Raw genomic sequence first — 27735 nt, forward strand, 5'->3', positions numbered from 1 at the left:
GTTTGCTGCAAGGCCGTGAAGACCAATGAAAATTTGGTCCAATGGACCAACGGGCCCACGAGTAAATAAAACGGTGTTCAGTCGAGTTGGTTGAACTGCTTTATAAACGCGATTTTAAAATCCAAACACATTGGGCCTTAGGAGGCGCCGTATCGCGGGAGTTTCGAGTGTGCTGGGACTGGGAGTGGTTGTGTGAGCGAGATCTGAATTACCAATGTGCCGACGTCGAACATGGCCACAGACCATGGTAAGAGTAGGTTGGGTGAATATTTTTAGAGTGTTATTTAGTTAGAAAGGAAGGACTCGGCTTTATTTCGATGGTCCACAGTCTCGGCACAAGGCGCTGCATCTCGGTGAATGCGAGGAACATCGATTTATTACGTCAGCTCAGAGGTTTCTCGTGCGGATCACAGTAAATATGTTCAGGCTTTTACTAACAATGGCGTGGGTGGAAGGCCACCGTATTTGCCTTCGTATTAAATAGACACCGCTGAAGGAGATTTTAAAAACCCCACGGTAGCTTTCAAAAAGAGCAAACCATTGTGTGCCGGTACTGTGGCCAAAGTCGTTGTGTGTGTGTGTGTGTGTGTGTGTGTGTGTGTGTGTGTGTGTGTGTGTGTGTGTGTGTGTGTGTGTGTGTGTGTGTGTGTAACCTGCCGTTTCTCTGGAGAAATCTGTGCAGTAATTTAAATTGTTTTTTCAGTATTTAGACGAAAGAGTGGCAATTTCAAAATGGTGAAACATAACTTGTGTCCCTGGATGCAAATCAGTCGCATGGCAAAATAGGGTAATATGAGACATATCCGTGCATGAGACCGACAGCTGTTGATTTCCTATAATTTCCTGTTGCTACAAGCTGGCAGCTGCAGTGGATATATACATTCGGTGGGGGGGGATGTGATTATGTGCGAAACGGTAGTCTTCGCTCTTTTTGTTTGTGTGTCCGCAGTGGACGAGACACATATGGGAGAAAAGGTGCGTGAGTGAAAGCTTAACGGGGAGGTGTGAGAAAGTCTGTAAGTGTTGCGAATATTGCCTGCGGAATGCAGCTGAAATTGAGCATCGATGACGTCGGGATGACCCTGGCATGCCTTGGTAACAGCTCACTCAACCCTGCTTGCTTCTTTCCCTTGTGCTCAGCTCAGTGAGGATATTCGGCTTGGAGACTGGATGAAAGAGAGAGATCATGCCTGGTTTGCTCTCTTTTATAGAGCCTGGGTGAGGGAGGAGCCAAAAAGTGTCTCAGGAGACCTGGCAGGTGTTACCGAGCTCCCCCATTGGAGCATAACCATCGATCCACACCGTAGCTACGCCCCACCAGACTCCGTAGCTCCTCCTTCGCCGAGCAGTAACACAGTTTCCATCGGTACCCTACTGGCCAACAGTACCGGTGGTGGTCGTTGGTAACCTTGTCCTTGACCGATCCGATATGGAAATCCGGTTTATGATCCGCGTATTTATTTGGCCCGAACACTCAAAAGACAAAAAATAACCATAGGAGGCAAAAGACCCAGAGGACGCAAAAGACCACGAGGATCCAAAATACTGTTGCAGGAATGGCCCTTAGTGTGTTACTAAATATAGGATTAGCCCAGATCTCCCATTAAATGCATGTTTAGCCAGGTTGTTCGGTAATTTGACGTTACATGTGTGTCGGGAGATGTAAGAGGCTGTTCATCGTTGGTACATTGGTGGTGGATCGAGAGATTCTTCTTCTTCCTTCCTCTCTCTGGGCGAGACTGCACCCAGCGCGCTGAGAGGGGGCGTGGCCTTGAAAAGGAAGTGAAACTGAAGGGAGGAGCCTGTGGGCTTCCAGGCGAGCAGAAAGAAGGAAAGACAGTGGTGATTCTGAAGGGAGAGGAAACTGAAACTGAGGGTTGGGCGGCAATCTGCTTTGAGAGGACCTGGCTGCTGTGTGAGTCTGTAGTCTGCTTCGAGAGGAGGTCATCGACAGGTTCATCCTGCTTCTATTGACGGAGCCTCTGACTGTCCCTACTCACCTCATGGCTCGACGACTTCTTGGAGTCCCATGGACCCAGCCTGCCGGAGCCCGGCACCTCGATTTGGCCTTGTCTCGTGAACAGGCCAGGCCTGGACTTATATGCTGGACCTTGTGAAAAGCCAGCTGGAGCATACCACCGTGGATCTTTCGCTCTGGTGCAGTGGACCTCGCGGGGTTTGAACGCGCGAGAGTGCGTGCGTGAGGTCTGCGATAAATGGACGACGCCTCCATTTTTCCACGCGGCGTGCTCGAGCTTGGGGCTCAAATCTGTGGACATCGGCTTGTTACGAGCCACATTGGTGCTTTTGACACTTTCCTCTCGTCCATGAAACATCACCAAGTACTCTGTCTAGTCTGCATGCTGTCCGTGTCTTGTCTGCATGTCGTTTAAGACTTATCTCGTTAGGGACCCCTTCGAAACCCGTAATTCGCATCCCAAGTTAAGAACGGGTTATAGATTAATTAAAACATTGTCGTGAATGTTTTGCTTGTTTCGTGTTCCTCGATGTCCCCATTAAATCTGGCTGATTCGTATGAAGTTGCCGCTTTGAATTAATTCGTGCCGCGTCGAGGAAGGATCCGCTCGATTTGGATATAAAAACGAAAATGGTTACAGACTGGTAGACTCCACTCGGTCTCTGACAAAACCAGTCTGTAACCGGGGTATATTCCCCCAGCTGGCAAGGTACAGGTGTATTTTGGTATCATGGTTCGAGATGCGTAACCTGAGAATTGTTCCGAACCAGCCGGCGTTATAACCCCAGAGACTGCGGTGGTGAGGGTGGCACCGAATCTGTAACATTTGGCTGTCAAGAGTAGGGTGCGAAAACCCAAACAGGTTACGGACAGTGATTGACGCCATCGTCGGAATCCCGCCACCACTGAATCCTTAACAATACGTTGAGAACTTAAAATACTTAGAAGACCCAAAAGACCCATTGGGACTATCTGGGACCCACGGAAACTTTTTATAATGTAAAATGTGACTTCAGGTTGCCAATCCTTACACGTACAAGTCCTCAACCCCCCCCCCCTTCGATCCCAACTCTGTGCCCTCTCTGCCTCCACTCCCCAAACCCAACTCTGTCATCCTCTCCTCTTTTCTTCTTCAAGTCCTCAACTGCCCCAAACCCAAGTACTCAACCCCCCTTTCATACCCGAAGTCCTCAACCCCCCCCCCCATCCCAATGTCTCAATCTCCCTCTTCCAACTGCATGCACCCTTAAATCATTTAGCTCAATGAAGCTGGTTAATTTTGGATGTTCCTAAATCTTTTGTTCACTCAATATAATTCTCCAAACAGTAGAAAAGGTTAAGTTTAATGTTTTTGAAATTTCCCATTTTCTTGTGTATATGTGGAGGAGGGAGAGACCATAGCCCTGCTTGCTTAAAGTAAATAGGTATATGTGCTTAGATATAAGACTCGTCATTTCTTTAAATTATCAGATTTTGACACCTATTTAGTCCAGACGATATTTGATCCTCAAAGCTAAAATCATGTTTCGATGATATGCTTTTATTTAGTCCATGAGAGTAGATCATGGAAAATTGCATCAAAGAATGCATGAAATGACTCCAAGCTCTGAATATGAAAACTATAGCACTTAAAAAAGTGATGTATACAGCAATTCTAAGCAATGATGAACAGGCATTCGATAATCTGAGTGAGGAAAGTGGAAAAAAAAATTATCGTTAAGAAAATGTTGTGGCCTGTTCCAAGTCAAGGCATGGTTGAACAGGCCAAAAAACATGGCAGCTTCAGACCCGAGCAAGGTCACCTAGGACACGCCTTAAGACCCCAGAGAGCGAGGTGCTGAGGATGGCACCTGATAAAGGATATAATTAAATAAAGCCGTTGATTATCTTCAAAAGGGGTGTTTTAATTAACCCAAACATCCAATTTTCACTCTTGCACTTCCTTGCAGTTTTCTTAGTATGCACGCAAAGTTTCAGGCTGTAGGTTTCATTGTTTTTGAGTTATGGAGGACACACACACACACACACACACACACACACACACACACACACACACACACACACACACACACACACACACACACACACACTCACACACACACACACACACCCACACACACACACCCACACACACACACACACACACACACACACACACACACACACACGCATACTCACTCACACACACACACACACACACACACACACTCTCTTCTTTTAGCAGTAGACACAAAAATCTAGTATAAATGCCTTTGTGGCCAAGAATCAAACAATATATGTTTTTAACAGCCCTTCCTGGTCTCATTACCCTCCCCCCCCCAATCCCCACACACTTCTTCCTCCCAACATGATTGATATTAAGTGTCTTCATGAAGAAAAAAAATGCTCTGTACATTCACAAGCCCTAGATGTGCACCTGTGTTCCCATCCCATCCGGTTCAGAAGCACCCATTCGAGAAACAAAGCTTCGTGCATTTTCACGTTGAAAAGATATCCTTTGCCGAACACTTGGTTACCATTACTTGGTAATGATGCACAGCTTCGTCTTTCCAATTTCAGATGTCCATTTAATAAATCACCAAGCCTGCCATCTTCACAGGAGGCACTTCTGCATGGTTCAAAGTCCATTCACTGGTAGTGATCCGTTGAGGGGGGTGGGGGGGGGGGCGGTGGGTTGCGTAGTAGCACCTCCACTTGAGCCTTGCACCAGCTCACATGGTCGGGAGTTTGTAGTAAGAGTAGCTGCTCTTTTGGTGAGTTGAGAAATTTCTCCAAGTCTTTTGTTATCTGGAGGCACAACCCTTTCTCTTAGATACTTTTTCAAGTATTTTCGGCTCCTTTTAGAACCATTGTGAGCCAATTTAGGTAACGATCCTTATCTCGAAAACACTATGTACTTTGGGGTGCCCCGAATACCACTATTTCTAGGGTTTTCTCTGGATGGGCAATGAGCATTCTGTGGCAGATTCCGTCATTTCAAAAGTATCGTCTTCGTACTACCTATAGGAAGTGTTTAGGTGTAGATGTAGCACAGGCATGATGGGCCAAATGGCCTACTGTGCACAAATTTGTTTGTATTGTCTTGTATGACTGTATTTTCATCTTTTGATTTCAATATCATATGAAGATTTACTGTTGATCACGAATTGAAAATGCATCTTTATTTTTTTTTTCTTCACAAGATGATGGTGATGGGTGGATTGATACAGCAAAGCGTCCGATGTCCAGCAGCAAGGTACAAGAGTGCTCCGAATGCATCATTATGAACATCAACAACAAAATTTATGCATTGAAAATAGTTATACCGATTATAAGGCTATTACTCACAAGTAATGTCTATAAATACACTACCAGGGTGATTTGAGGACAACTGGGCTGGCAGGATGGCCGAGAGGCACACACACACTCACCTCTAAGCTGTCTTGCCTGGGTTTAAATCCTGACCCATCGATAAACGATCGTCCCAATGTTTTACAGGCAGGGTGATTCATCAACATGTGTGCCATCCATTTAGATGGATGTTAAACTGGGTTTCCTGTCTGTTCGCATTAGTTGGATGTTAAAGATTCCACAGTGTCCTTCACAAAGAGGAGGTGAGCTCTTGCCGGCACCCTGAACAAATTACAAATTCCTGCCCTGACTGACAAAGGGCACTGCATCAGTGGCACAGCGATACTTCCAGCAATGATGCAAACCAGCAACCCTTGGCTGCACACAAAATGAATGAATGAGGGGACAACCATTGCTGAGCATGAGAGCTTGAACGAAGTTACGGGAACTGTCAAACCAGACGAGTGTCATCACCCTGTTTATGGATGTTCATCACCCTAACCCTAACAGCTCGGTGTCACATCCTCCAAGGTGGTGTGTGCGTGTGTGCGTGCGTGTGTGCGTGCGTGCGTGTGTGCGTGTGTGCGTCACAGTCAGTCAGTCAGTTAGTCATAGAACAAGTTTAAAAAAAAAAGATCACTCGGAAAAAAACAACAAGAATGATCAAAAGGAATTTATCCTTTTGAAGAAGGAGGTTGACCTATTCTTGCGATTCTCACGTTCTCGCGATTGCTGTACCCTCGGCCATGTGTTTCTGTATATGCATGATTGCGTGACACGCATTCATGGACAGAAATTCGTCATTTCACTTGCTGTAGTGCTTGTTGGCAGGCGAAGCCTTGGGAGTCAGGCAGAGTTGCCACTTGCCAGATGTATAATAAATTCGATATTTATCGTATTTTTAGCTCGGCTGTTCGAAGAACAGAGAGCTATAGCGATACCCCCGGCGTGAGCGTGAGCGTGAGCATCAACGTCAGCGTGACCGTGAAAATGTTAAAGTTTTTGGTGCAAGTTATTTAGAAGCTTGCCATTCATTTAATATGTGTACAAGGATGCTGATATTTGGCATGGAGGTTCCTTTGGGGTATATTATTGGTGTAGTGAAGTTGAAATTAACAAATGATTAAATTTTAAAAAAAAATTTCAACCTAAGATTGTGTCAAAGCCACCCAATGCTCGCCTGTTTATACTAGACGCTTGCCATTCATTTAATATGTGTACTAGTTTACTGATTACAATATACAAATACATATATTGCTTTAAAATTATTTGGCTCAGACTTCACTGCAATGCTTTATAAAAAATATGATTAGACTAGTCTTTTAAAAACAATAAATGTATAAACAGGCGAGCATTGGGTGGCTTTGACACCAACTCTCTGGTTTAGGATTATTTTAACCCCAAAAGGATTACGATTGATAATTGCAAAAAGGGTCAAATATATGACTATTCACGTGAGTTTTTGCATCACAGGTAACCATTCTGTCAACTCTCGATATTTTGTCATCGTGATATTTCAATGCCTGAATTATAAAAGCTACGTGCTGGCCTTTGTTTTGGGGGGGGGGAGGGGGTATTTGCCTCCCAGCCTTTGACTGACCCTCCCCCCCACCTCGTACGCCCCATGGGTGTGGCTTAGGGTGTTTCACAAAATTTATTTTCACAAAATTTTGCCAGATCGCTTTTTGTCTTGTTCCAATTGGCATTGTAAGCATCTGTACCAAAATGGAGTCAATTGCTGCACATTTAGGGGTGGCACACTTTTTCACAATGTTGACGTTTTTTTTCTATTTTCAGGAATAATGGCATCAAGAAAGAAATGTAACTTGCTCGAGAAGCCCCCTCTACCTTCCATTTTAGGAGCTCGCCTTCCCTCAAAGGAGCAAGTGCTACTCCACCTCCTCTATCATATTGAAGAGGGGAAGGCATTAGCAAAGGCCACAACAGCAACAATGGATGAAGTAAAGAAGATATGGGAGAGAGCCAGTTTACCGACAATGATGGATGCCAATCTTCGAAAAAAGATCAAGAAGCTGTATGCGGAGTACAATAAACTAATAAAAGAGAAAAACAGAGAGACGGATGGAGCTCTTTTACGTCGTGAAACTTGGCTAGGGGATCTTCAGGACCTCTTCGATATTGCTGCAGCAAACATATTCGACCTGAAGATCCCCGAAGAAGACAAAGAATTTCTAAGGTGCCAAAGAGAAGACCGGATGTCATGCTCTTTTGGATGTGTAGACAAGGTTCAGCAAGGGAAGGATAAGAGAAAGAGGGCAAGAGAAGCTGAGAGAAACACAAGAGCTGAACACAGTGCAGAAACAATGGCAAAACAGAAGTGTATCCGAGGTACTCACACGCTATCTCGATTGAGGGAAGAAGTTGGACAAGATTCATCAACAGCCTCTGAAGATGGTTCAGACGAAGAGTTCGCTTACAGGGCAATGCCTGCCAAGCCCAGCCATATCTCACATGCAGAATTAAAGAAGCGAGGCTCGTCTGCAGTACTTGTTGCTTCATTGACAACAACATGGGACAGAGAGGGTCTATCCAATCGTCAGGCTGCTGCATCCTTCATAGTGACAGCAAAGAGCTTGGGACATGATGTTAACAATTACTCAGTAAGTTCCGCAACTGTCCATAGAGCTTAGGTTGAGCAATAAAAATTGTGAAAAAGTGTGCCACCCTTTACTGGTGTCCTATTGGCTCAATTTTTGGTACAGATGTTCAAAATGTCAATAGGAACAAGGGAAAATGCGATCTGGCAAAATTTGGAAAACTTTTACTTATACCATTATCTTGTGAACCACCCTAGTGTGGCTATGGTACTTCATTGTTGATCTGGTTAATCATATACAATGCCTATGGAAAATCTTCTTCTTCTTCCTCTTTCGGCTTGCTCCCGTTAGGGGTCGCCACAGCGGATCAACCGTCTCCATTTCGCTCTATCCTCCACATCTTCCATTGACACTCCAACCACCCGCATGTCCGCCCTCACCGTATCCATGAACCTCTTCATTGGCCTTCCTCTTCTCCTCCTGCCTGGCGGCTCCATCTTCAACATCCTTCTCCCGATATACTCCGTTTCCCTCCTGTGCACATGTCCAAACCATCTCAATCTTGCCTTTCTCACTTTGTCTCCAAACCGTCCTACCTGCGCTGTCCCTCTAATATACTCATTCCTTATCCTATCCATCCTCGTCACTCCCAACGAGAATCGCAGCATCTTTAACTCTGCCACCTCCAGCTCCGCTTCCTGTCTTATTGTTAGTGCCACCGCCTCCAAACCATACAACATAGCTGGTCTCACTACCGTCTTATATACTTTCCCCTTCACTCTTGCAGCTACCCTTCTGTCACAAATCACTCCTGCAACTCTTCTCCACCCACTCCATCCTGCCTGCACTCTCTTTTTCACTTCTCTCCCACACTCTCCGTTACTTTGGACAGTTGATCCAAATTATTTAAACCCATCCACCTTCCCCACCTCAACTCCTTGCAACCGCACCATACCACCACCCTCCCTCTCATTTACGCACATGTACTCCATCTTACTCCTACTGACTATCATTCCCCTTCTCTCCAGTGCGTACCTCCACCTCTCAAGGCTCGATTCAGCCTGCTCCCTACTCTCCCTACAGATCATGTCATCCGTGAACATCATAGTCCATGGAGACTCCAGTCTGATCTCGTCTGTCAACCTGTCCATCACCATTGCAAACAGGAAAGGGCTCAGAGTCGATCCTTGGTGCAATCCCACTTTAACCTTAAACCGGTCCGTCATTCCTACCGCACACCTCACCGCTGTCACACTGTCCTCATACATATCCTGCACGATCCTCACATACTTCTCCACCACTCCCGACTTCCTCATACAATACCACAACTCCTCTCTTGGCACCCTATCATAAGCTTTCTCTAAATCCACAAACACACAATGTAACTCCTTCTGGCCTTCCCTATACTTCTCCATCAACATTCTCAAAGCAAACATCGCATCAGTGGTGCTCTTTCCTGGCATAAACCCATATTGCTGCTCACAGATCATCACCTCTCCTCTCAACCTCGCTTCCACTACTCTTTCCCACAACTTAATGGTGTGGCTTAACAACTTTATCCCTCTGTAATTTCCACAGCTCTGCACATCACCCTTATTCTTGAAAATCGGAACCAGTACACTTAATCTCCACTCCTCCGGCATCCCCTCACTTTCCAAGACCTTATTAAACAATCTTGTTAACAACCCCACTGCCATCTCTCCTAAGCACTTCCATGCCTCCACTGGTATACCATCTGGGCCAACCGCCTTTCCACTTTTCATCTTCTTCATAGCAGTCCTCACTTCATCCTTACTGATCCACCCCACAACCAGATTCACTATCTCCACCTCTTCCAACCTTCTCTCTCTCTCATTTTCTTCATTCATCAGCTCCTCAAAGTACTCCATCCACCTTCTCAACACACTCTCCTCGCTCGTCAGCACATTCCCATTTGCGTCCTTTATTACCCTAACCTGCAGCACATCCTTCCCAGTTCGGTCCCTCTGTCTTGCCAATCGGTATAAATCCTTTTCCCCTTCTTTTGTATCCAACTTCTCATACAGCTCGTCATATGCCTTTTCCTTGGCCTTTGCCACCTCTCTTTTTGCCTTTCGATGCCACTCCTTGTACTCCTGCCTACTTCTTCATCTCTCTGACTATCCCACTTCTTTTGCGCCAACCCCTTCTTCCTTATACTTTCCTGTACTTCCTCATTCCACCACCAAGTCTCCTTATCTTCCTTCCTCTGTTCAGATGTCACACCAAGTACCTTCCTAGCTATCTCCCTCACAACTTCTGCTGTCGTTGCCCAATCATCCCACCCATCTTTGCCACCATCCAACGCCTGTCTCACCTCCTCCCTAAATTTCATGCAACAGTCTTCCTCCTTCAGCTTCCACCATCTGGTCCTTGGTTCAGCCCTCACTCTCTTCCTCAACCTCACCTCTAAAGTCATCCTACAGACCACCAATCGATGCTGTCGAGCTACACTCTCCCCTGCCACAACCTTACAGTCACTAATCTCTTTCAGGTTACATCTCCTACTTAAGATGTAATCCACCTGTGTGCACTTTCCTCCACTCTTGTATGTCACCCTGTGTTCCTCCTTCTTCTTGAAATACGTGTTTACCACTGCCATTTCCATTCTTTTTGCAAACTCTACCACCATTTGCCCTTCCACATTTCTCTTGTTGAGACCTTATCTCCCCATCACCTCCTCATCCTCTTTATTCCCTTCCCCAACATGTCCATTGAAATCTGCTCCAATCACCACTCTTTCATCCTTGGATACACTCTCCACCACTTCATCTAACTCACTCCAGAAATCTTCTTTATATTCCATCTCACACCCCATATGTGGGGCATATGCACTGATGACATTCATCATCACCCCTTCAATTTCGAACTTCACACTCATCACTCGGTCAGAAACTCTCCTCACCTCCAATACCCTCTTGACATAATCTTCCTTCAGGATTACCCCGACACCATTTCTCCTCCCATCCACACCATGGTAGAACAGTTTGAAACCACCGCCAATGCTCCTCGCCTTACTCCCCATCCACTTGGTCTCTTGTACACACAGTATGTCCACCTTTCTTTACTCCATCATATCAGCCAACTCTCGCCCTTTGCCAGTCATCATCCCAACATTCAGTTCCAACTCTCACCTCCACACTTCTACCCTTCCCCCTCTCCCACTGCCTCCGGACTCGCCTTCCCCGTCTCCTTCTCCTCCTTCGCCCAGCAGTAGCACAATTTCCACTGGTACCCTGCTGACCACCGGTGGCGGTCGTTGGTAACCCGGGCCTCGACTGATCCGGTATGGAAATTCGTTTTGTTGTCCGCATAATGATTTGGCATAGGTTTTTATGCCGGATGCCCTTCCTGACGCAACCCTGGTCGCCTCTTACGACACACAGGGATATGGTACACCTATTCTAACCGGGGCATACACCGGGCCCAGTACAACTGGTGCTCATTTCGCCGACCTCGGAAGGATGGCAGGCTGAGTCAACCCCCTGGTGTTTTCGACTTGGTATATATATATATATATATATATATATATATATATATATATATATATATATATATATATATATATATATATATATATATATTTCTTCTTCTTTCGGCTGCTCCCGTTAGGGGTCGCCACAGCGGATCATCCATATGATCCGCATAGTGATTTGGCACATGTTTTACGCCGGATGCCCTTCCTGACACAACCCTGGTCGCCTCTTACAACACAGGGATATGGTACACCTATTTTAACCGGGGTATACACCGGCCCAGTATACTGGTACTTATTTCGCCAACCTCAGAAGGATGAAGGCTGAGTCAACCCCCTGGTGTATTAATTCAGTGGCCCAATGGGGCTTGAACTCAGGACCTTTTGGATCCCAAGCCGCTGCCCTAACCACTGCGCCAACACACCAGGCTAATATGTATATATGTATATATATGTATATATATATATATATATATATATATATATATATATATATATATATATATATATATATATATATATATATATATATATATATATATATATATATATATATATATATTAATTCAGTGTCCCAAGGGGACTTGAACTCAGGACCTTTTGGGTCCCAAGCCGCTGCCCTAACCACTGCGCCAACACCAGGCTTAAATGGAAAATGCCTATGGAAAATCTATACCCCCTTTAAAAAAATTCACCTTTTGTTGCTTTATAGCCTGGAATTAAATTGCATTAAATCAGACTTTTTCCACCTTTATTTACACATCGTAACCTACAGCTTCCAGCTGAAAAACAAATTCTTCAAATTTCAGGAAATTAATTAATAATACAAAACTAGAATATCTTTGTTGGATAAGTATCCACCATACCTTATAATAGCAATTGTAAATTAGCTCAGGTGTAACCAACCACCTTCAAAATCACACACCAAGTTAATTGGCCTCCACCTGTGTTAAGTTGTTGCGATTCTGATTCTTTCAGAAATAAAATCGGCTGTTCCTGTGGGTTTCCTTTGCTGGGTAGTGCATTTCACAGCACTGACTCAACCATGAGTTCCAAGGAGCTTTCAAAAGACCTCCAGGATAAAGTTGTGGAAAGGCATAGATCAGGGGATGGGCATAAAAATATTTCAAACTGCTTGAATATCCTTTGGAGCACAGTCAGGACAATCATTAAGAAGTGGAAGGCATGTGATACCACCACGAGCTTGACTAGATCAGGTGTCCCTCTAAACTGGATGACCAAGCAAGGAGCAGACTGATCAGAGAAGTCACCAAGAGGCGAATGGCAACTTTGAAAGAGCTACAGGCCTTTAGGCAAAGACTGGTCACTGTGTGCATGTGACAACAATATCCCAAGCATTGCACAAGTCAGGCCTGTATGGCAGGGTTGCAAGAAGGAAGCCATCACTGAAAAAAGTCCATCTTGAGTCCCGTTTGAGGTATGCAAAAAACCACTCCGGAGATTCTGAAGCCATGTGCCAAAAAGTTTTGTGGTCTGACAAAGCCAAGATGGAACTTTTTGGTTGAAATGCAAAACGTTACATTTGGCGCAAACCCAACACAGCACATCACCCAAAGAACACCATCTCTACCTTGAAGCATAGTGGTGGCAGCATCATGTTATGGGGATAGTTCTCATCAGCAGGGTCTGGGGCACTTGTCAGGATAGAAGGGAAAATGGATTGAGTAAAATGCAGAAACATCCGAGAGGAAAACCCACAGCCCCCTGCAAGAAAGCTGAAATTCGGATGGAAGTTCACCTTTCAGCATGACAATGACCTGAAGCACACAGCCAAAGCTACATTGGAGTGGCTATGTCACAAAAAGATAATTGGCCTTGAGTGGCCCAGTCAGAGTCCCGACCTAAATCCAATCAAAAATCCGACAGTTTATCGTTGGGTCAGGAATCAAACCCAGACCAGACATCTCAAAGGTAAGTGTGCTACATCTGCATCATCCTGGCAGACTTTAGCAACATTGCAACAACACTGTTATTTATTGCATAGTGGCACTTCAGTTTATTTTCCTTGTCAAGTGATGCTGTACAATTTTGTTGGACTTGCAACTCAGAAATATACACAGATAACAGTGTAAAGAAAAAAAAAAACAACCTTACCAACCTTTGGAGTTCCTGGTAGGCTGGGTAACAAATACTTGTTTCCATGGGGATACTGGTCTCTTTGTCAATCCAAAAACCTCTGAATTTACCTGATTAGGATTGACAACCACATCTGTGGGCAGGAATGCTAGTTTTCAGAGTTGATGCAGACTTTGGCTTCAACATACTTTTTGATTTGAATCATCAGGCTATCCTGATGGCAGTCTGAGATTAAATGTTGTGAACAAATCACAACCTCAGAATTCGTGTGACATCACACACCTTTCGGCTGTAAGATTTTACCCCTTTTAAGATCCGTATCCTTGCTCTCGTGCACGGCATGCCATGTGAATTTCAAGTTTTCTATAAAATTTAACAAAACAACGTTTCGGCTTCTTTTCCAAATCAATTTGGTAATGAATCGTAAAATAATCCTATATTAAACTAGAAGGGCACTCGGTAAAGTGCATACCTCCGCCACATAATGCCTGATCCATGAGAACATATCGGGCCCAATATATATTTGAAATCGTGCTATACAGTCCTTTATCGTTTTTGGCCCGATCTCTCAACGCTGAAGAATCACTTTGAGAATTAAATAATTCTCGTACCCAGATCCGGATTCGGATCTTCACCAAAATGCAATCAATTCGTCCTTGTCAAACACCAAACCTGTCCACAAAATTTCATCCGGATCCGTCCACAACTTTTTGAGATATCCTGCACACAAACACAAACAGACAGAAAGGGGTGACAACATAACCTCCTTCACCTTCGTTGACGGAAATAATAAGGCAATTCTCTCTATGTATGTACATCGGTAAAACAGACGGCGGAGACAATCACAATATTCCCGCTTTTCTTCGAAAGCGCTGGAATAATCAAATGGAAGACCAAAGAGATGCAGTCCTGCATTGGAGTCATCAGAAGGAAACCCGAACAAGCAAAAAGCAAAGATAAAGTCATCAGGAGGAACCTGGAGAGGATTCACATTTCAGCTGCCACTCCTCTACCCTCAAAACTATCCAGGCACAGCCAAGTGAGCCTTACTCAAAAAAAAATAAAAAAATAAAATAGAACCCAGATCAAAAAAAAATCAAATAATTCTGGCTGCCAGACCATGTGTCCGATGAAGTTGAAATTTAAAACATATATTCCCCATCACAACTAGATCATAATTGTGAAGTTTCATGTCGATTGATTAAGCGGTTCCAGAGAAAACGTTATTTAATATTTTCTTCAATCCAATATGGCTGCCAAACCATGTGACCTATCAATTATTCCTGAACAAACTTGTACACCCATCGAAAACTTTGCTATAAACTATAAAGCAGACATTATGATGAATACCATCCATAAACAATAAACGTACTTTATTGACTCCAATCAACCAACGGTGTCAAAAACTTATTTCACACCATTTAATGTGCAGAGGAATGCCGCTCATTACATCCGTGTAACTGCACAGGGTGCAAATGCAGGTGAAAGATATACTGCATTGAGAGAGGAATTTGCAATTCTTTATCTTTCATCAATTTCTCCGTTCCACAACTGTAATTGTAACATTGCAAAGTTAAAGTGTTTGGTGAAACAAGGCTTTTAAGCTTGGATCTAATGCTCATTTCCAGCTTGGATTTTGAACTTGTATTTGTGCCTTCATTTTATTAATAACCATGTGACCTTCACTTGTTACTTGTGAAGAACCACGTCTGTGGGTTGTTATGGAAATAATATGACACTATTGCCCTTATTGATGAAATCTATCATTTTTAACCATTGATTGATGAAACTTGCAGATAATTCATCAGCTCCGGCCTGGCCTGGTACAGAGGGTTCGACACCAGAACCTACAACTACCCCTGAAATGGCAAACGCACATCCCCATGTTCTTCAAGCCACAACTGTTGCATGGTAAGAATTGTGACTGATGCAAAAGTGATCTGGTTGTGCAGTTTTGCTCGAGGCTATTCCAGTTCTGGACATCGCTGAGATGACATAATTTTCAACTGGAACGGCACTCAGTAGAGCGCATACCCCTGCCAAGCTGATCAGTTTTCATTTTGCATCCCGCTGATAGGTCGGATCTGCATCTGGTCCTTAACAAAAATCTTAAACGGCTTGTTCTTGTCACCTCCCCAAATCATCCACCAAGTTTTGTCATCATCTGTCCAAGCGTTTTTGAAATATAATGTTGCATATCGTTTTTGGCCCTACCTTTCAATGGTGAAGAATCGCATATAATTCTGATCTACACCAAAATCTAATCAATTCGTCCTTGTCACACACTAAACCTGTCCACCAAGTTTCAGCTGAATCCGTGCATAACTTTTTGAGATATCCTGCTCGCAGACAGACAAACAAACAGGGGTGAAAACATTGCCTCCATCCACCTTCGGTGGTGGTGGAGGTAACAAGGCACGCTGGTTGATGAAACTATTAAATACACCAGGTTTAAATTATTATGGGAGACACTTGTGTATTTTCTTAATGGTACACTAGTTACTATGGCAGTACAATCATGAATTAAATACAACCTTGTTGTGGTAATTTACTGAACTTTGAATGGTCACGTGATGTGGAGTCGAAGAGTATTACTTTGAGGAGTGAAAGGAGACAAGGTTCAGTAGTTACTTGAATAAAACTGGTTATCATCGATAACTTTAAACAATACGTGTGATATTATATAGCTTTTCCTTTTACTTTGGATTTTGAAACGGTCCAAAACGAGCATGGCTGAACCTTTACCCGCCGTGGTGCCGTCATTGTTCTATGACAGGTATGCAAGGATAATTACTCTGGAATCTAGATAAAGGATTAGTTTCCCTTATGCTGGTGTACTATATCATAAACTTTACTGTCGTTGAATCGATGTAAACAAGAAATCGAAACATGGCGAACTACAACAGTATTCTGTCTGTGCTGTCGGTGTAAAGAACACGAGCTGAAAAGACAATAGGAAAGAAAAAACAAAATAACAATGGGGAAACATCTCTATCACATGAGGTATGTCTGTCTGTCTGTCTGTCTGTCTGTTTGTTTGTGTGTCTCACCATTTTTCTCAGAGATGGCTGAATGGATCTTCGTCAAACTTTCAAAGGTTCATCAGTGAGTACCGGGGAGTGTTTTAGACAAAACAATTTTTCTTTGTGAATTATGAAAACAAGCTCAAATGAGCTAAGATCCTCGTCCTCTTAATGATGATGTCATAAAAACTAATATGACATCATTGTGATGTATCAGGTTTGCGATAAATTATCTGTGCTAATACCCGGCTTGATTCCCGCAAACAAAATTCAAACAGCTTGCCTAATTTCGGAGATAATGGAATAGGCGATTTCCATTAGCGGCGATATTATGACGTCAACTTTTTTTTCTCGGAAGAATTTCCAAAATCGGAGATGGTTACTGCCTGTGCGTGGGCTTTCTGCATATACATGGCAAGTTTCAGGAAGATCCGATGAAAACTCTGGGTTGTGAATCAAAAAATAGGAATGACGTCATAAAAATTGACATGACGTCATAGTGATGTATCATGTGTGGTAATTCATCTCTGCTAATGCCCTGTTCAATTCCCACAAACAGAATTCAAAAAGATTGTCTAGTTTCGGAGATAATTTTTTAGGCGATTTCCATTAGCGGAGATATTTTGACGTCGTAACTTTTTTTTTCTCGGAGGAATTTTTAAAATCGGAGATGGTTACTGTCTGCGCAGGGTATTTTTACATATATACGCCAAGTTTCAGGAAGTTTTGCTGAAAACTGTAGGCTGTGAAACAAAAAAGTCCACAAGAAGAAGATGAAGAACAACAACGTGAGTAAGACTTCGAGATCCTGCACGAGGAGCTAAAAACTGGATTTTTTTATTTTAATTTTAAAAAGCTATATGAAAGGTACTGTAATATTAAATGATCCCATAGCATTCTTTAGTAGGTGTAGCAAAGTGTTTTAGGCCCCCACAAAAAAAAAAAAAAATAGAATATAAACAAAATTAGATTTTTTTTTTTCAAAATGCCAACAGGACTTAAAACGTAACCAGGCAACACTGGGGTACCACTGCTAGTAGTCAATAAAACTAAAATAATATATGAATATAACTCATTAACATTCACTTTTATGGATTACGAAGAACTATTACTAGTGGCACCATGAATAATAGTACATGTTACTGCTCACTAAGGCCAGGGAAAGAACTTGTTTTTGAGTAAGAAAAACTCAAACCTGAAAAAACAACAACCTTCGGTCAGCTTTAAATTAGTTGTGTTTGTAATGCAGGCTGTCATACTTGGGTGTAAGTGTTATGATGTCGTTTTTGGGAATTTACAAATTTGAATTGTAATCCAAAGTTAATAGGAACACGTACCGCAAGAGAAAAACCTGCTGATAGAAGTGCTTTTAATCGAGGTAGGTGGGGTTTTGTACCCGGTAGTGCTGCAAAGGGCGATCGTGATATTGCTGGTTAGGCCTAATAGGTCATGTGGAGGTGGGTCGGTTCGTTCAGTTTCGTTGTGCAGATCACCAATCTAAATGAAATTCACCCTGTACATTAATGAGAACACACCATTGAAATTCCTACTTGTTTCCATATGCACAAGTTGACACACCGACAGTTATTACCATTTGAAATTACCGCCGTGAAGTGGGCGTGGCATGCTTGTAATCGTGGAGGAAACGACCAGGAAACAACAAATCAAGATGGCGGCGCCCATGGTTGTCGTGTGATTTCGAGTGATTTTTGGTCTTTCAACAACCAAATATGCGTTGTTTCATACACTTGGGTGGGGAGGATGATGAGAAAGTGACGCAATTCACGGATAAGAGCTGGCGTAAGGTATGCAAGTGCGTGAAGGCTTGGTACGACGCCACAAATAGTGAAACTATCAACAAATGCTGTTTGCTGGCTGATCAAATTATGAAACTGCTGCCAATGACTGATCCTCCTGCGGATGCCGGCTGCCACCGGTTCTGCTATGCATCGTTTTGTAACAAGGATCATATAGAACACACTGAAGCCAGGAAAAGGAAATCAGAAGCCAGCACTACTGCAGTTTCAGCTCGAGCCAGTGAGGTGGTGGGCGGACTCGAAGAAGTCATACCACAAAATACGTAGAAAATCCCTCAGAACCTCTGTAGAAAGGGTGGCTGGCAAATCAGCTGGTGTACTGCCAAGAATTTGTGTCATATGCCAGAAAAAAGACAAATTCATCCGTGTCAAAGGAAAATCTCAACGTGATCAGTTGTCCCTGGCAGAAACACAGGATGGAGGAAAGCTGAGGGAAACTGCTGAGCAGAGGAGAGATGAACGTGATGTGAGAATAATGAAAACTATAAAGGATAAAGACTGTGTGGCGCTGGCAGTTTGTTATCACCATAAATGTTATTATGAGTATGTGAATGATACATACCACAGACAGAGTGAAAGTAAACGCCAAACTCAGAAAGTGAACTATGACTCAACATTTGACATTTTCTGTGATAAAGTAATCCAGGTAAGACTCATTGATGGAAAGCAATCTATACATATGAAGAAGTTGTGTGACATGTTCAATGACCTACTCAGAGTTTACGCAGGTCAGAATAAGGCCAACTACCAGGCAACAAGACTGAAAAAAAGACTGCAGGAACGGTACCCAGACATGATTTTCTATCGTCCACCAAAAATGTCTGAGAGCGAAGTGGTGTACATGAAGGACATTGATATTGATTCCATTGTTCAGGGTGCTGTGGTAGACAGCAGCTCAACAACAGAAACAGAGTCAACAACAGAGGATGAAGCCAGCCAGGGTCCAGAGCAGGGTGACTCAGACCTCAATTTACATGTTCTATACTCGGGAGCACTCATGGTGAGGGATGACCCGAGCAAACGCCAAAGTGTGGACATTACATGGCCCTACTTGGAAATGGTGGAGCTAGCACTGGAGCTTATATGGGCAATTCGTACTTCGAACTGGCCGAAACACCTTGCGATCAGGAGAGCGTCAATTCTTTGCGTACGATCACCTAAACGTATTGCGTAACGTATTGCGTATTGCGTACTTTGCGTACGATCACCTAAACTATGCAAGGTACTCACCCGTTTACTGGCTGGAAATGGCTGGGCTCGAGCACTCCCACCCAGACACCTATCAAGCGTTCATGGATGGCAAATGGACTGCCCAACAGCATACTCGTTATGGATTTAGTAGTGTTGCGTGTGATCAGATCAAAGAGCAGACTTTAAATAGGGCCAGTGGAGGCATCATTGGTTACACTCAGAAAAGCACAGCTGTGAAGAAGTGGATCCTGTCCCAACCAGCACGTGCGGAAATCGCAAGGAAATGTGAGTCCATGGTGTGGGTATCCACGACGAGCCCCGAACGAGAAAGGATTTGGATGTGTCGAGCTCGAAGAAGAACGAAGCAGTGGTGGTACAAGTGATGGACACAGTACTTCAAATGATTAACCCTTTCTCCGGCGCTCACCTTGAACTCGTCAATATTAGTTCAGGTGTCATCGCACCGCCAGCCACTTCCGCGGACCTGATGAACACGTATGTCAAGGGAGAGAATGCTGTCGTGCAATTCATGCGTGATCGGCTTCTCTCGGGTGAGGTCCCATTCTTCAGTCCGATTTCGAAGGCCAAATTGGCAACTTTCTCGAAGGCGCGAGGCAAGTCTGCGACTCCCCACCAGCAGACGCCGAAGGTTGAAATTGCGAATGAACATCGTCTTTTCACACGACTGCTGTTGATTGGCGAGAAAAGCAATGTAACACTCCACGATCTGCTCGCGTACCCACTGGCGAACATATCTTTCCCGCTGGCATCCGGAGATTGTTCGATTGCTAAGACGGACAAAGCCAAACTCCGCAACCATTGACTGAAACTGTGGCCCGATTGCCGTGTGGACGCTCTGCCTATCCAAGGTGCAACAATTGTGGATGGAATGGCCGTTATTCAGGCGATAAAGGCTGGTTCACTGCCTAACACTTTCGGCAAACTGGAAGAGATGGTGCTGAACATCGTAGTGGCCAAAGCACGACATAACCAATCTTCGAGACTGGACGTGGTGTTTGATACTTACCCAAGTATCAGCATCAAGTGCCTGGAGCACGCCAGACAAGCGGGCAGGGCGGGCGATCTTCAGGTACGAACCATCTACAGACGCGATCAAGCCCTTCCAAAACAGTGGGCCAATTATCTCCTGAGCGGAGCCAACAAGGAGGCGTTGATAGAGTTCATCGTCGAATTGTGGACGAGAAACATCTCTCCAGCAAAACTGGGTGACATGCTGTTGTACGTCAGTCATGCCGGCAAATGTGAGAAAATCAAGGCATCGAATGGTGTCCTGACTGTGTCGTCAGTAACTGAACTTGAATGTGACCATGAGGAAGCTGACACGAAGCTCCTGCTACATGCCGCTCATGCGGGACAGAATGAAGAGTCGGTGCGCATAGAGAGTTTCGACACCGATGTGTTTGTGTTGGCGTTGGCTCACTCGAATTTGATTCGGGCGCGAAATTTCCATCTGGTCACAGGAAGTCCCAAGGACATTATCGTCGTTGACATTAGGAAGCTGAGTAATGCCCTGGAAAGTTCTGTCTGCGATGCGTTGATAGGTATGCACAATTTCACGGGAAGTGATACCACCAGTGCATTCCACGGTAAGGGCAAAACAAGGCCATTCGACTTGATGATGAAGGGTTCCCATCTCATCACCTGTTTCGGGAGCATTGGTCGAGAATTCACGCTAGATCAGAATATCATTCACGACCTGGAACAATTCGTCTGCGCCATGTACAGTCAGCCAACCATGAAGTGTGGATGAGGCTCGCTGCAAGCTATTCTGTAGCCAGTCGCTGGGAGAACAGAAGTTGCCGCCTACAAGCGATGCTCTGATGCTGCATTGCAAAAGAGTGAACTATCAGTCTGCGATCCACCACCGCACAACTGAGAGGTTTATTGAAGCCCCTTCTCCTACATTTCACGGATGGGTGGAATGCAACGGAGCAGTGATTGTTCACTGGCTGAACAAACCATCAGCGCCAAAGGAACTGTTAGAGGCGACTAAATGTAATTGCAAGAAGACGAAATGCGAGACCAACCAGTGTTCTTGCCGGTCAAAAGGACTGTCCTGCACAGAGTGCTGTGGGTGTCAAAACTGCGCCAACGATGAACAGACCCGTGCAGAAATAGAACTTATGGATGATGAAAGCAGAACTGACGATGATTCCGACGACGAACTGTGAATGCGGGTGTCGCACTGCTTTTGCTGTGGTGATCTACTACACAGTAGTATTCAGGTTGGTTAGCATGTAATAGTGGACTTGAGTTTTGTAATAGCAGCAGTCAAGAGCCGAGTTCAGCAACCGCTTCAGAGCAAGAAATACTGGAGTTCTAAGACGGTAATCTTCTTGTGGTGGTTCCACTTTTCATCAGGTTGAGTCGTGCAGTGTCTTTGTCTGATTTAATCCATAATAGCCAATGTAACTCTCTTTAATAGTCAATGTAACTACCTTTAATAGCCAGTGTGGCTGCCTTTTTAAGCAAAAAGTTGCCTTGAAGGTAATAGCGAGTACCTCCACATGGTCTACAAGTCACATTTGCTCTACGGCGAGGATACGGCGGCCGTACGCCCTCTGAATTGACAGAAACGTGCGGCGGCCGCAGAGTTTCTGTGGTGGCCTCAGGGTGGCCCTATGCCGTTTGGCTATCTTTTACAGGCCGTAGGGGTCGCCGTGGAATTATAACGCGGAGTTGTAACTTTTTCCATTTCTTCGTTGGCCGTACCAATTCGACATGCCGTAGTTGTGACGTAGTTGTGTTCCACGTCGACCGTACGTAGGGCGTACGGTGGGCTTGCGTTATTCGTGCGGCTGCCGTAGTCTCTTACCAATGAAAAATGAATTTTGCCCTAAAAACGAATACATTTAAAAAAACCGAACACAACGAAGGGTTCATGTTTGTTCACGTGTCTCCCCCGCTTGTTCGACCCGCATCTTCGCGCTTTGTTCATCCAGTTCGTCGGTGGAAGTCCTCGTGAAAGCATCTCTCGTGTGTCGATCGATACTTTACCTCGTGTTTTCGCCTTGATTTGTGCTGTTTTTTTTTTTTTTTTAACTCATCTTGTGTTTTAATTAATAACAAAAAAGCAATCCGATCACTTGGCATGACGGACTCTCGGGCAAGGATTTAATTTCACAGCAAAACCGGTTGTAATTTGGAATATTCATGATTACCTCAGCCCGATGCGTTTGATGAAAGTGATTGTGGTTCTGGGGGCATCATGATTGATGAGCTGCCCTGGGGGCAGCGCTCGCAGAGTGCGCGAGCGATCGGAACCCAGGCCGGAGCACGAGCCTGTGTGGACCTTTGGATGTGGTGATTGTACCAGTTTACATACAATACACCGCCACCAAAGGTCATTTACTCATCTTATTTTACCTTAAACATGGGGAATTTCAGTTGAAAGTGGGTTTTCTTGGGGTCCAGGAACAGATTAAATCACTCCATTATTTCTTATTTGGAAAATAGTTTGGGAATCAAACTTTTTGCAATCCGAACAGCCTCTTGGAACTAATTCAATTTGGATTCTGGGGGCACCACGTACTGGTATATTCCGAACTGTTACATTTTTATTTAAGTAAAAAAAAAGAACTGGTGTATATATACCTACTCGTTACCGTCCGTCTGGCCGCACGTTCACCTTAGGGTCCCCCTGCGGTCGCCTTGCGGGCACCTTGAGGCTACCTTGCGTCTGCCGTGAAAATTCTATGGCACCTGCAGGGACGCCCTAAGGTCACCGTGCGACATCAAATCAAAGACCGTACGGCATCCCCACGTTTTCGGTCTCCACGATTTCTAAATACGCCGTGCGGCTCCCCGAAAAAATAAAAACATATGTGACTGCTGCATTGTGTGACCGTGGAAATACTGCGGCCGCCATATAATTGCTAGTGGCCGTAGATTTTGGAGACCCCACGGCCGCGTGGCAAATGTGACAGGCCTTAGCTCCATCACCAAAAGTGGATGGAGGTTATGTTTTCATCCCTGTCTGTCTGTTTGTCTGTCTGTGATAAGGGTATCTCAAAAAGTTATGGACAGATCAGACGAAACTTGGTTGACAGGTTGGGTGTGTGTGACAAGTACAAGGAGATTTGATTTTGGTGAAGATTTTTCTCCTGTGGCACGTGTTCCTTCTCCTTCATATATATATTTATATTTATGCCCATTCTTTTTGAAAAAAATCGGATGGATATTGTAATTGGCTCTGTTTGTCTGTCTGTCCGTCCGTCAGGACATTTCCTCCTAAACGGTTGTGCAGAAATTCATCAAAATCATAGTTATCAACACATGGCATGAAGGTATTAGCTTTTCAACCAAATAAATCAATTATTCTGTGACAGCAGTAACCACTGAAGCTTGAGGTTGTGCCTCTGTTGCTTCTTCTTCTTCTTCACGTTGGACACGCATGCACACACGCCTCTTTTTAGTAAGTGATTGCTGTTGCAATCAGAGTACCGTTTATCCTCAGTGATCCTGTCGTTCCATCACGATTGTACAGCTTTCAGCATTTGTGTTGGTTTTCAGGCTGGAGTTGCCTGAGTGTTGCATTTGGAGGTGTGGAGGCTTTTCATTTTTGAGAAATTGTATTAGATGAGCCACACCTGTACCTGTACATTCATGATATTACCAGTAGTGTAATAATGTGTGCCATCTTATTTAATTTCTAACGGGGTGTTGCCCCATCTTTGGCAACAGACACGGTTTGGACTTTCACTTTTGATTTGGAATTGAAGATGGATTAGGGGATTTGCCTGTCAATTTGTGGGGTTAATACACGAACACAATTGGCAAGAACCAATACACACTTAAAGATACACCATTAATACAAAGTGGTTAGAGATACTCGGTAATCAGGTGAGGTGTCACTATCACTGAGGAAGGAGGTGTCACCATCACTTTGTAGCAACTGTTGATATGTAGATTGGTATTTCACATTTCAAGGTTTTCCAAGCCCTATCTGTCAATTTTAGCCTGGCTGTTTTACTCAACTTTGGCACAGCCTGTTATCCTGCATTTCCTAATGACATTACCCACAGTTGACCTTGGAAAGGTCCGTTGTGATGGAAATGTCAGGGACCTCTGGCACCCGATAACCATTCCATGTTGAAGGTCATTTGGCTCTTTGCCTCACGGGATCTTGATTACAGCTGAGTTTCAATACTCGCTGAACGACTTTGAAAAGCATATGCTGCCTTGCATTGTGGGAAAGTGTGCATGCACATGCTGGTTTGGAGGGTTAATTTCAAGTTTTTTTGTGACGTCCCAATACTTTTGCAAATTTAGTGTATGCTGGGTTTGCACTGATTTTGTTGTATATATATGATGCGTAAAGTCTTTAAAATGTTTCAATAATTTTGGACATAGAATGGTGCTGTTACATTTTCCAGGCACACAGAGTCTGGAAGAATTGAAGGAGAAAGACACCTGCACCAACCCAAGCCATTGTCCAGCATCTGCTTCACCAGGTTTCCTCGCACAGGACTCGGGCGTTCATGCAGCATCTCACCAAACAGTTGTGATGGAAAACTCTGCTGAGGATCCGGCAGAACGGAATATCTTGATGCCTATGATTGTTAATGTGAATGCTGGAGACTCTCTCTCCAGCAATCTGCTTCCACAAAGCATCGACTCCTATCAATTCCCTTCAAGCGAGATGACCTGCTCTCGTGATTTACCGGTACTTCCAGCTAAGGTAAAGAGGCAACTTACCGTCATGCCTAGAACTTTGGCCAAGGAGAGGGCAAAGCACCAAGAGGGCGACTGGCAAAAGAACTCTGAAAAGGACTGTGGGCAAGACACGACGATTGAGAAGAGTGCTGATCCTATCATGGCACCTCAAATCAAAAACAAAACAGGTTTTGGGGATTTGACAATTCCTCATGACAATGACATCACTATGACACTTCCCCAATGGGTTGGCAGGGAATCTTTTGAGATCCCAGACTTATTTGAGGACACTGAAGGATTTATTGTGTTGGATCATTAGGGAACTAAGTTTTGATCAATGGTTTGTTTTCACTTTGAAAAAAGTAGACCGTCGTCGTACATCGATGCCAAATCAAGTCGTAGAATAAGTAAACTCACAAAGGTCAAGTAACATCAATAGGTCTAATGCTCTAGCATTAGAAATCCAAATGGAAGGTAAAGGTAAGTATGACATCATCCTCTCATCTTTCCTCTTGCATTTACTTTTGCTTGTCGATCCTTTCATCAACTCATTAATTTTCTATTTTCCAAGATGCAAAATATCTTGTATTTCCTTCTGACCACTTATCTTTTGGTCACATCTCATAATAATGGATGAAATTGACAAGGTTGAAGTGGGGGGGGGGGTATGCTAACCACTGTGGGGAGCGAGGAGAAGCCAACAATTGTCAGTGTTAACCCTTTGTTGGAGCAAAAAAAAAGGGGGATGAAGGGAGAACGCCCAAAATGTCAGCTTTCCCTCGCTTCCCACAGCGGTTAGCACACCTTGAGTAACGTCCGGTTGATTTCATCAGTTCTACCTGTCCCCCGACACTGACTTCAAGAGCCAGACTAGTTCTATGTCCCATAATAGTCTTGATTTATCCATTGACTCCTAATGTCCTTGTCCTCCGAGTGATTTTCCTGCTCCTCCGCAAGACTTGTGTACTGTTCATGAAAAAATTATGGCAATAATGAGCCCATTTTGTTTTAATGAATAAATGGAATCTTCCTGTTGCTCAGGGTTTTTTGGTGGGGTTTTTTTGTATACATATTCAAGGCTCATGGAAGAGCTGGAACACTGAATAGATCAGGATGCAACAGAACAAAAGGAACAGTAATGAGAAGGGGAAATACGAACAGTGGAGTTGAAGGACAAATAGATGGAGACTTGGACAAACAAACGGTGTGGGAGGAATTGGACGAGAGGTTGCATGGGGTGGACAAGATGGATACAGAAGGAAACTCCAAGGAGGCAAAACTATAAAAATTTGGATGGAGGAAGGGGGGGGAGGGATGGGAGTAGGTTAACGAGGCTAGAAAAGATCATGGTATGGTCTGAGATGGTGGTGAATAGCTGTCTTGAAGACCTGAAGGGACGAATGAGACTGAAGAGAATGTGGAAGTTGGTTCCACAGGTGGGGAAAAAGATGAACAATGAGTGGAGGTGAGCAGTGTTTCTGGATTTAGGTAGTTTCACCATAAGGAGGTTGATGGTGGACCATGTGTGCCCTGCCAAAACCATGAACTTGAACCCAAAAACCTTGGGGGGGGGAAGCATGGAAAGAGCAGAGGGTGTAAGACTGGAAAGGAGGTGGTGGTGGGAGATAGAGAGACCACTGATCTGTCTGCGATGGTGAAGTGATTGGTCCATAGACTCGCTTCATCGTTGGTGATTCCAATGATCTTCAAGGCCTTGGTTTCCATAGAATCAAGCTGAGCAAGGTGTAAGGTAGGGGAGAGCAGTATCCCATAAAGCTGTGGATGAAGGTTTTGTCGGTGGATAGGGGTTCAGGTGTACCAAGGAAAAAGTGCAGGTGTACCAGGGTTACTTGCAATAGTCCAAAACACAACTCGGTTTTTATTTTGATTATTTAACACTGTATGTAATTTTGGGTTGGCAGACTAACCTAGAGGTATGCACACTCACTTCTGAGCTGTCTATCCTAGGTTTGAATCCTGACCCAGCTCTAAACTGTCATCCTGGTGTTTCACAGGTAAGGAATCGAAGTGTGCATCGCATGGACGTTTGTACCTTGTTGGTCGAACTTTTGAATGCCCCTCGTAGAAAAACACTCAGCTCCCAAGAAAACTCAATCCAAACAGACACTGTTTGGACAGGCAAGGTCGTGAGGAAAACGAAGGATATAAAATTTTCCTCATAGTTCACTGAGCTTTCTTGTTGAATGCAGGTATTGCATCTGCTGCATTACTGGTAATAAATATACAGTGGCCTGCAAAAGTATTCACCCTCTTCTAAAGTTTTCACATTTTGATGCCACCTGAGCTTATTTCATGATGCTTTCAAATCAAAATTAAAATATCGAGTCTTCAGAAACTACTCCAAAGTGATAGCTAAAAAAATGCCGATAAAATGTGAATAGGTTACATTAACAGAGAAAATCAGATGATTCACAGTTGTAAAAGTACTTAAAATCTTTCCCTAATTAACCCTACATCACTTCAGGAGTAAAGTATTTTTGAAAGGATACAAAATAAGTGTAATAGGTTTCACCTGTTTGTAATCGGTGGTTTAACTTAAAAATTGTGCTTC

The 27735-nt window shown here is 44.0% G+C and overlaps 1 protein-coding gene across 1 annotated transcript; it reads left to right on the plus strand.

Annotated features, from left to right (window-relative positions):
* Positions 1–26198, plus strand: LOC147012930 (uncharacterized). Its single transcript, XM_085854284.1, has 5 exons — positions 1–247; positions 5161–5213; positions 7106–7929; positions 15253–15367; positions 24884–26198. The coding sequence occupies exons 3-5, from the start codon at positions 7111–7113 to the stop codon at positions 25480–25482; spliced, it is 1533 nt and encodes a 510-aa protein (XP_085710410.1). The 5' UTR covers positions 1–247; positions 5161–5213; positions 7106–7110; the 3' UTR covers positions 25483–26198.
* Positions 26199–27735: the final 1537 nt, after the last annotated feature.

Source organism: Eptatretus burgeri, chromosome 14 (assembly GCF_056783735.1).
Source record: "Eptatretus burgeri isolate ZD-2024b chromosome 14, Ebu_testis_v1, whole genome shotgun sequence".
Taxonomy (NCBI): domain Eukaryota; kingdom Metazoa; phylum Chordata; class Myxini; order Myxiniformes; family Myxinidae; genus Eptatretus; species Eptatretus burgeri.